This window comes from Bombus affinis, chromosome 15, assembly GCF_024516045.1.
Source record: "Bombus affinis isolate iyBomAffi1 chromosome 15, iyBomAffi1.2, whole genome shotgun sequence".
Taxonomy (NCBI): Eukaryota; Metazoa; Arthropoda; class Insecta; order Hymenoptera; family Apidae; genus Bombus; species Bombus affinis.
Genome location: NC_066358.1, coordinates 7,251,257 through 7,262,495, shown reverse-complemented (window position 1 = coordinate 7,262,495; position 11,239 = coordinate 7,251,257). Strand labels below are relative to the sequence as shown.

Below are 11,239 nucleotides of genomic sequence, written 5' to 3'. Positions count from 1 at the left end.
ACAGTGTAAAAAAAAAAAGAAGCGCGTGAAAGAAAAGGCAGGAAGCGGCGCGGCCGAGTTTCTCCGTCCTGCTCGGGTCGTGGTCACGGGACGAATGCCGCGCCAGTCTCCGTCCTCGTCTCGCGGACCCCCCACCCCTCGGTTCCGGCGATTCCGCGCGTTCCGCGACACCGGGGAACCCCCCACTTGACGGCCCGCTACAACGCGATAGTGGGGATTGTTGTTCGCGGCGGGCGGAGCCAGTTCAGACCACGCCCCGTCCCGCTGCCCGTTTACCAGCCAGGCGCGCTCGTCAAATGTTTTTCGTCGCGGATTATGACGCGGTCTGCGCGATTATGACCACCTCTCCTCTCCCTTCCACTCCTCTCACTCTTTCGTCTGGTTAGCTTCTCTTCATCCCCGTCACATGCACGCTCTTTGTCCTCTTATCCCTGTTCCTTCCCTTTTTTTTTCTCTTCCCCCCTATCTTTAAGCGCTTTCCTCCTCGAAGCTGGATCCATCTCCCTCTCGCCCCGACTGGACTCTCCGGCTCCTTCCAGGACGCGAAGTTTGCTCTTGCTTCAGCCCGTCGGACGTGTTCCCTGGCCTGGCCGAGCTTTTGCCTCGTCCAACGCTTACCAGCGTCGAATTCTAGATACTTATCAGGCGATGGGTGACTGTTTTAGAGAGATAGGAATAGATTGGTGTAGTTTCTTGAATCCTTTGGTGAATAAGGGGCTCTTGGAGGTTTTGAGAACCATGGACACTTTGGTGCAACGAGAAGGGTGGAAATTGGGCAGCTGACGAGTAAATTGGCAATGTTTATCAACTTATGAGAAATTTTAAATGCCGACATTTAACAAATGTGCTTGATACGGGAATTAAAGAATATAATTTGCATATAATGCTAAATTTGGTTATGAAGATACACAGAATGTTATGACGTGTGAAATATCAAAGTAATATCACTCTCCATAGTATGTATTGCGTGTTCATAAGTAATTTCGAGATTTTTACAATATCGCGTGTGCATATATATTGAATATATAACGATATAATGTCAATAAGATTATATGTTTGAGACCTTATATGTAGTCAAATTGGAAAAATATGAATTTCACGAAGGTCCTAGGGGATTCGGTGTTAAGAAAATCAGTCCGTAGTTATTGATTGATGAGTCATTAATAGTGGTCGGAACTACTTAAGCATTGGCCTCGGGGCTTCGAATTATAGTCGACGTATACGAGTCAGATAGAGGACAAAGAGGCAAAGTAGAAAATAATAGGAGCATGAAAATGAAAGTGTTTCTGTATTGATATATCCGCATTGTGACAGCGCTAGGATTATAGAGTCATGTGTGAATGGAGCTATTAAGCAGCCTCGAGTAGTAAACTACAAGTCTGGTAATGAGTAAAGCCTTGAACACGCTACAAAATACGTGTAATTACCATGTAATTACCATTTCGGAATATCTTTGTAAAACATGTAGATATTTGTTCGTACGAAGTTACAGAACAAGTTACAGTACATACGATCTTACAAGATAAATTATTTCGGAGAAATAAGTATTGTAAAACCATATGCACGCTTGTAATACGAATCGATTAAAGTTATAGTCACGTTTATGGTAACGGTTCGTATTACTTACTTGTAAACTAAGTTCGTTTTACTATGTTCCAGAAATCAATGAGCATTAATATATTGTTCTATATATCGCATGTTAAATATTTAATGCAATCTTATATATAGTAGACTTCTTTTTTCATTCAGAAAGAAACAGTATTGATCATGAGAAGAACTTCAATATTTGACTACAGTACATATGAACAATTTCACTTTCCACAAATTTGTCGATTCTGTTATTCAAGTGGGGAGGTGATTGATATTAAATTTTCAAGGAACAAATGTCTTACTACTATGGATAGAAAGCAAACGTGAATTTTAGAATGTAAATTTAAAGAGGTATTTTCGTACGTCACTTTTCATCATCACTTTTAATGAAGTTGATCAATGTGGTTGCTGAACGATTCATAGATACAGTAGAATGTCATTTATGCGAATCGATCGAAGAGCAAACAGTTGATATACGTAAATGGAATTAACATAGTAATAGTATTTATTGATTTTCTTCGCTAGCTATGAATTTTCATTCATACGGTAGAAGTTGATGGTCAAACAAGTGGATTCAATCGACGAGAATTCATTGCGCCACACACTAACTAAAATTTCATTCCAATAGCCATGTAAATGGAGTTCACTTAGATGAAATTCTGCTGTAATGTTCATTATTTTGCACACTGACTAAAATTTCATTCCGATAGTTATCTAAATGCAGTTCAAATACATGGAATTCTACTGCAATGTTCATTATTTTACATACAGATTAAAACGTACAAATAATATTGGTCGTATGTTTTCAAAAGGAGCGGTGCTTAAAATGAGGAACCAACTCATCTGTCACGCTTAAAACCAATGTGTAGTATAATAAAATAATTTCGTAAGTGTGTACAAGACTTAATACAGCAGCTAAACAAGAACGTAAGCAGATAAAGGATCTCTAAATGAAGGGATTATTATCCGCGTGACGAATTAACTCGTTTTCCCCATTTAAAACGAATGTCTAATATAACAAAATTTCGTAAGTGTGTACAAGACTTAATGCAACAGCTAAACAAGAATGAAAGCAGATAGAAGATCTCTAAACGAAGAGATTATTATCCGCGTGACGAGTTAACTCGTTTTCCCCACTTAAAATGTCTAATATAACAAAATAATTTCGTAAGCTTGCAGGGCTTAATGCAGCAGCTAAACAGGGATGTAAGCAGATAGAGGATCTCTAAATGAAAAGATTATTATCCGCGTGACGAGTTAACTGGTTTTCTCTACTTAAAACGAATGTCTAGTATAATAAAATAATTTCGTAAGCGTGTACAGGGCTTAACGCAGCAGCATACGGTTCCGTGCAGCTTGTTGCTGCTCCCGCGGCGAACTTTGCAACTGTTCGAACGGCTGTGCTCGGGTGGCCGCGCGTCTTAAAACCATCGAAACCGATGTTAAGCAGTATCGATCGAGACGGAAGAGCCTTTGTATCGCGCGTAACTTGCCGCTTCTTTGCCTCCCCCGGAAAACGAGGTAACTTCTTTCGCGTTACTTTTCCTTTCGGAATCACTTTTCCTGCAGCGGCCGTAACCCTCGCAAGATCTTCGCAAGAAACCAATTATCCAGAGTGAAACCTTCCCCGTGGCCATTTCACCAGTCTCTCTCTCTCTCTCTCTCTCTCTCTCTCTCTCTCTCTCTCTCTTTCTTGCGTGGAACGGCATATATTAAAATCGGAAGCGGTCCGGGTGAAAGCATCTTAAACTTTTTTCAAGGCAAAATGATAGCAAAAAGTCGTTCCATTAGAATGTTTAGGAGTCAGATTGCTTTATGCAATGGGATTAAGCGAGATTTTTATTAAGGATTGTTCCGTGCAGTGTGCTCTTTGCTACTTCAGAGGTGGTTCTTGGTTGTTTGCTTGACAGATACTCGACAGCTAACGGTGTATATTAAGCATTTGACAGTACAGCACGAGAAACCTGGACAAGCTATATAACAGCGCGGTATTTCACATTTTATGAGTTGAAATTGAACATCGAACGGAATAGAATGTCGAGTTGAGCCTAACATAGGACCGCAAAGAGTTAACGTGAACGACTGTCCGCCAAATCGGAAGAACGATTCACGACAATTGTAAATTTATTAGATCAAAATTCGCTACTTAGGTATATGCATATGGTCATATTTTATTAGATTAATTCTTACACAAATAGAAAATAAAAAGATATTTGCAGTTTTCGAGTAACTCGAGCATGCATTAATTAAACTTTAGAGGATCGAATTTTTTAAAGGAAAAGTTACGTTCTATCGATTATTAATATCCGCAATTTTTTTTATAAAGAAGATACAACAAATACATTGATCATTTTATTAGCTAAAAACTCGTTAAAGTACGGCGTTGCGCAGCGTGAGAGGGTTGAATAAAAATTTATGAATAAAATCTCCGGCGAATTTTTCGACACGGAATAAAAACCGCGATAGAACCTCTAGTGATTTCGAAATAATTTTGGTCGTCTTCGAACAGACTCTATGCCCGTTTTGGCTTCAAAATTTTCAAGATTCGAGGTAGGAAAGAATCGTGGCGTAAACACTAATGCTCTCGCTACGATAAACGCTGTCGAGGCTCGAAACACGAAAGCCAGTCGAATCGATCGCGGTCCGTGGACTCTATTTACACTGGCCATGCGATTCACAATGCGCGTGAACGGGTTTCAATGTGGTCGCGGCTAGATTTGGATATCAAAGCTGAATCACTTCAGAACAATACAATTACCATTCATCGCTATATTATTTTATTTAACTTGGAAATCGTTGAATTTGTACATTTAGACGCGAAACTAATAGTTATGGTTACACGCGAATTATTATTGGATATTAAGGGATTCGAGGAATATTCTTACTGATTCATTGATTCGAACGGTACTCAACCAGTCATTCGTTAATTGATTGGCTCGCGCTGAGTGGAACTTGTTGAACGTTACGTTTTTTGGGGGCGAGAGGATCGATGAAAGTAATTTGTTGCGTAAAAAGCTCTACAGTGAGTTTATTTAACGATACAGATTAGATAAGAGAACCTTGATACTGTTATAAATCGAATATTCTATGTAATATGAGAGAATTTGACGAAAGGGAAGATTTACGGGAGAAAAGAAATGGAATTTTTATTCGAATATTAATCGATTGTACGATTGATGCCTGTAGAGAAGAATGCAGAAATTGGATCGTCACAGGCTTCCTTTAACGTCATCGCGTCATCAAATTCATTCATTTGCTATTGATGCACACGTTGCATCTACAAAATACATCTGTCACAACTTTTGCATTTTTATTCTTACGCACTTCGAGCTAACGAATCGCAAGATTAAAGAGAACAATGGTGTGCTGGAATAGTCGTTGTTAGATGTTTGAGACAAAGATACTTTTAATAGACGACATTTTAAGACCAACGAATGTGTTAACCTTACTAGAATCCTCCAAGTATTGTGTCAGAATGTTGATAATCAAAAAAGGTTTTAATACCTTAACAAAACTTCTGGAATCTCTAAGACATCTTGGGATGAAACAGCACGTACATCAATAACTTTGGAGGAAAGTAAGCTTTCGAAAAATAATTTTAAATAATATAATTAAAATAAAAATTTGAGGAAAAATAATTTTCTCAAATTTATGAAATTCGTTAACGATAGAAAAATACTACTAAAATAATTCAAAGAACCGAGCTGTCTTTTTTAAAGGAACAGAACTAGCAAGTAACCTACACCCTTCGAAATAATCGTAAACTCCTCTGGAAATCCAATTTCGAATCTCCAAATTTCCTTTCCCTAACTTCAACAGAAGCACAACTGTTACGGATTCCCAAAATCTCCAAAACCACCTTCGCCGCCTTTGTACGATTCCAATTTCGAGCCCCAACATTTAATCAAATTTTCTCTTCACTCGATTAACAGAAAAATAAAGAAGATTCTAAGATCCATAAAAGCTGTCGAAAACCTTCAAAATAATGTTCAAACCTCCTTTACGATCGCAATATCAACCGAAATGTTTTCGAAATATTTCCTAATAAAATTTCCTACTCGAAAAACCACCACAGAAACATGCTCGGCTATCCGACTCCTTTATAGAATAACGCAGCGGGTCGCCTCGTCCAGCGCAGGAACGTAATCTTGTGGGCCGATTTCGTAGCGTGGCTATCGCGCAGAGTGTTTCTGGAAATCACGGTGGAAAAGCTCTCGCGGATTTGGCAACACTGTGACGCGCTGGGCGTCTCGCTAACACTCGACGGCGCGAAGGACGAGGGGGCCACACGACGACCGGGGCGAAAAACCGAGAGTGGCTTCGCGGTGGAGGTGGGGGGCGGAACCGGGATGGGGGTAGGGGAAGGTGCTGAAGGAACCCGCGATACTGACGTAGAACCGGGTTGTTGGGAGGCGTCACGTGACGCGCGATGGAGGGGATAGGGGCAAGGAGTGGGGGCGGAATGGGCGGGATCAATGGTTTCTCCTCCGTTGACGGTTCTCGCGGTGCAGAGCGCAGGTCGGTTCGAACGATCCGTACGAGAAAGGAAGGGTGGGGGAGAGACGCGGGGTGATGCTCGTGACGCTGACTAGCGCGAATTTTGGCACAGCTCGCGAAAATTTCTCACTCGGCTTTTCGCGGAAAACTCGGACGGCTCTTGACACGGCCAATCGGCTTGAATTATGACTGATGAAGTGCCGTTCCGGATTAATGGTGAAAACCGGCTGTCGAGGCTCGGCGCGTACCCGGCGCGCCGCGGGGACGCGAATTCCTGTTGGCTCTATGTAACAGGCTGAAATTGGAGGCACATGAAATTGTTGGAACATGAGTAATTTTGGTTGCATATTTGTGTCGTGCGATTATTTATCTATTAGTTGAAAGAAATATCAGCTGGGATTTGCAATCTCGCGAGTTTAAACAAAATTCGATTTAAAGCATCGAGAATGTTACTTTCGGCAAATATCTTAGATTTCAAGAATACTCTGAGAATATCTGAAAAAGTAACATATAATTAACTTGAAAGAATCTAGAGATTGAGAATATTCTCGGAAGACTGTGTCATACAGAATCTGACACCCTGCAGGCGCTCTTAAACTAAACGTACCGCGAGTGTCACGCTCTTATCGCGAAAAGCAGCTTGGTTTCATCGGTGGGTGTGCGGCGAGGCCGGTGAAAATCCAGCAACGTGTCAATCGGCATCGTTCTCGACAGCGAAGCTTCGAGCAACGTCGATCGTCCCCACCCCCCTGGAACCCCCGCTCGACAACCCGGTGCCGCGGGGAGGGTGGTGTTAATGGGCGTACTCGCGGTTAACACCCTTAAACGTGCGGTGGTGGGGGCTGTGCGCGCGCGCGAGAAAGAGAGAGAGAGTCGAGGGAAGAACGTCCGGAGCGTTGTGTGTAGAATCCGTGCATGGTGGGGATAACGAAGACAGAGTGAGAGAAGCGTCGTTCGCTGAAGGGAAACAGGGAACGTCGGAAAAGGCGTCGAGAGCAACGCCGCTCGGATTGGCGCCGGAACGCCAATCCGAACTACGAGCGCTCATTATCGCCCGTTCGAAGAAGTGGTGGGGGTTCGGTAGACAGCTCTCTCTCCTCGTTGTTCACGCGACCCGGTTAGTAGTCCCGTTCTCGTTCCACGCGGTAGTGCATCGTGCGTCGGCTAGGTTGTCGTGGCAGGTTCCCCCACTAGGCGGCTACACGAACGGTCTAAGGGGAAGGGAGGAGGAGCCCCTGCACCGTCTCAGTCTTCGCGTCGCTGCCCTCCAGCATTCACGCCTCCCGCGTCCGTTCGGCGGCGCAGGCACACTCCGTTCCGTCTGTACACACGCACACGCGGCCGCCCCCCGTCTTCACGTAGACGCGCGCGTACACACGCCCTGAATCCGGACGAGGACTTTAGCACACCAACACCTCCGCGGGAGGTGTGGGGGTGAGCCCCCAGAGGAGGTGTCAATCCTAGCGCTGCTCAGTGACCATCGCGGCGCCACCCAAGTAACACCTTTCGTCCGCTCTCCAGCCCCGACCGAGGCGACCAGCGCGCACAGCACCCGATCACCGTGTCTCGTTTGGAGAGCCCTCTCTCTTCTCTCTTTGCCTTTTTGTCTCTCTTGCCTTGCGTTTTCGCGTAAGGATATCGGAAGCTAGTCCGAACTGTCCTCGTCCCCGGCCTGTGTCGTCCGGCCGTCGGACGCTGCTCCGACTCGACTCGACTCGTTCGTGTCGTTCCGCTCTCCCCGATACTGTTCGCGAAGACAACGACGAGAAGCAGGTTTTCACCCTATTGGTCGCGTGCTCGCGTCGCGTTTCGCCGTGTCTATCTCGCATCGTTCGAACGCGGTTGATATTCGTGTCGAGGAAGTGAGTGCTCTACGGAACTGGCCTCGAGTGGACATCGGTGGACGACACAGTGAGTCAGTGAACAGTGAACGACACAAGGATTTAACACGTCCTCGACGTGCACGTATAGTGGTACTTGTCAGAGCAATCGGTGTTCTGGGCTACGGTGTGACTCTGTCTAAGCGCCACCGCCGATTCTACAGGAAGATCTTTCCTCGGGTGAATCGAGAAAGTGTGCTTCGTCGTGTTTCTTTGAGATCCCCGGATACAAAGTTCCACAGACAGCACGGGGCTTGATACGTCTTGGAGAAATTGTTTGGTGGTGGATCGAAGCCTTGGCGGCGCTTCGAAGATAACGAGGAATCGCGAGAACGCGCAAGGTCCACGAGACGTACGATGTCGAGAGGACGACTCGCGACGGACTTCGTGGGGAGCTCGCAGCGGGCGCGACGACAACGCAGCGACGACCTCGGCCTACGCTCCTGAACATCTCGAACACGTTGCTCCTAAACCATCGACAAACTCGAGCATGCCGAAGAATCGACCACCAGAGACATACACGACGGTCGACAACGTGGCATCGCGAGGTTCAGTGAAATCCACCCCCAACCAAGTGTAAAACCAATCGCCAAGATTTTCCACCAACATTGCCAAGTGTATCTGTGTTATTGTGCGTGTTTGAAATCCGATTGTTTAAGTGTAAAATACGAGATCGATACAAACGTCAGAAATAAGAAAAAGAAAGGAAGGAAGAGTATAAAAGGACGCCGTTCTCCGGTTTGAGTCACTCGAAGAGGAATCTCGCGCGACTCGGCAGACCCGCCCGTCTCGATGAGATTCGAACAAGACACAGCGTGCAGGGGTACCCACTGCGCCAGCACTCCGCAACCCTCCGCGCTACAGCAGCGATCACGGCTCGAGGAGGTGGTGGAGGAGGAGGTGGACTCCTCCGCGAAGGACATCGAGGGTCAACGACGTAGACGCAGAGAATTGGAGGCTAACGTGGTCGAGGGTGCAAACACGGGGCCGAGGGCCGAGGCGGGGGGGCCTGGGATGGCGTACCCCGCGTCAGCGACGGCTCTGAATCAGCACTCGGCCTTCGCGACCTCGATCGCTGGCACGCCGTCCAGCAACCCGAACGGACACATATCCGGCGGCCACCTGCCGGCGCCGGCCGCCCCGCGACCGACGGACTTCAGCGTCTCGTCGTTGTTGACCGCTGCGACGACACATCCGCCGATTTTGGGTGGCTCGTCGTCTCAAGGAAGCGCGTCACCGCCACCCGGCGGACCGGGAAGCCCGGCCGCCGCGCCGGAAACGCCGCCCCCGTTGCCAAGCCAGAGGGAATTGTCGCATCCGTCCTCGGCGGTGGCAGCGGCCAGCTACTTCAGCGCTGCCGCCCTGGCCGCCGCTGGATTCTACAATCCGGCGGCGCATCTGCCAGCCACGAGTTCGCCTGGACCGACGGCGCATCATCTACAGGGAAAAGGGATCCTCAGCAGCCCGCATCATCATCCGCATCTCAATCCTCACGGCATCACGCCGCCAGGTGAGACATATGACACATTACACTCGGTTTCCCGGTTTCCAAAGCTACAGTGTCTTGTGATTCGACCAGGATCAAGCTTTGTGATTATACGTAGCCTAGGTTTCGGTGTAATACGAGCGATATGAAGTGATCCGAGGCTTTGAAGGAAGTAGCGACGATGTGGAAAATGTTTCACGTGGAATGTGTACTTCTCGCAGGTTTAGGTCCACTGTTTTAGGATTCGTAGGTTGCAGTGTAATTGATATAGCTTTAGGTGTAATGCAGTGTAACAAATAGCTGTTTCGGTCGTTAGAAAAAAGGAGGAAAATTTGCTTTGGTGATGTTGAACTTCGATGGAGTAGGATAGGGTTCGAATTTGATGAAGAAGGTTGGAATATTTTCTGGAGAACAGCAGGTGGCAAGAGTTTGTTAAAGTTGCAGGAATTACTTTTGTTTGTTCGCGTTGAACTTCACTTCAACAATATGTTTTATGTTGACAGAGAAAGGTTGATGTCTCCTCTGGAAGAAAATAGAAATGTCTAATTTGTTAACGTTGTAGGAAATGTGCTTGATGATTTTAAGATTGGAGTATCTTTTAGAAAACAGTAGATTCGACAAAAATTCATTCTTTGAAGCTTCTTGGAATGTTTCCAGAAATGATTAAACGTTCCAAGTTGATAGAGAAGGTTAGGATATTTTCTGAAAGATAACAGATGTAAAGAGTTTGTTAATGTTTCAAGTTCTGAGTGTAACACGTAGATATTTTAAATCAATCGTCTTGTTCGGAAGAAAATAATAGACAGTAGGTGACAATAACTTGTTAATGTCGTAGAAGTCGTGCTTGGAGTTTCGAATATGATAAGTAAAAAGGTTAGTTGAAACAGGAAGGTCGGTGTCTTTTTTGAAATGACTGAGGTGTATGTAAGCGATTTAGGTTTAAAAACACCAGAGTATATTTAACTATGTAGTTTATTAAAGTATACCCTACGTGTACACTAGTCGTATGACACAACTGCTGTCTTGATTCGTGATTACGAATAGATCGACGCAAGGGAAGCATCGATTTAGCTGCTACTGCTCGTGTCACTCGATAACAAAATAATGCCTCGTTACCCTGTTCGCTATATTTATAACCGTCGGAGTTGACAAAAGGCGTTGGGATTTTAATTTTGAAGATGTTCTCGAAAGATTCCAACGGACGCTGAACTCTCGACCTTATTTACGAATTTTAATTTTTCGGGTAGTCGACTCGAGGGCATATGATCACGACAAAAACGACGGATTTTGATTAATCTTCGGTAACCGCCTAAGGTTGTCGGATCTATAATAAACTCATCTATCTGTAAATACGGTTTTTTGTGTAGCGGGTTCACTGGACGGAAACCGTTATGAATTTTACCGACGAGTGCCGTTGCATGACAATAGGTGCTACATGAAAAATGTGTCATATACAATCGTTAGATTATTAATATTACACAAAACTTCGTCCAAATAAGAATTTTCAGTCGATACAAAAGGATGCAGCCTTCTCTGCAAGAAACTAGAGGATAGAATCGTTAGTTTCTTTAAACCGTACAACTTGTGCTTCAAATTCTCTGTGTTTTAGGTTGATAGAGTACGATAAGTCTTCTCCGGAAGTCCAAATACGTGGAAAAGAGAACGAATGATAGATGGAACTGTTAATTTGCGAATATCTTGCGAATCATACGTACAGTGGTTACTATATAATGAACAAGTTTTTGAAAGAAAATTTAATTTTCTAAAGTACAATACTAAATTAGTA

At 44.9% G+C, this 11,239-nt stretch overlaps 1 protein-coding gene across 3 annotated transcripts in view; it reads left to right on the top strand.

Moving 5' to 3' along the window:
- Positions 1 to 7,184: 7,184 nt before the first annotated feature.
- The window catches only part of LOC126924840 (optomotor-blind protein), a 165,527-nt gene continuing 161,472 nt past the window's right edge, over positions 7,185 to 11,239 (top strand). For 2 of the 3 annotated variants that reach the window (XM_050739755.1, XM_050739753.1), the window contains exon 1: positions 7,186 to 9,477. In XM_050739755.1, coding sequence (XP_050595712.1) covers positions 8,760 to 9,477 — 718 coding nt within the window. In that variant the 5' untranslated portion in view covers positions 7,186 to 8,759. Of the gene's footprint in view, positions 9,478 to 11,239 lie in introns of all 3 variants that reach the window. The other variant, XM_050739756.1, reaches the window with a different exon arrangement.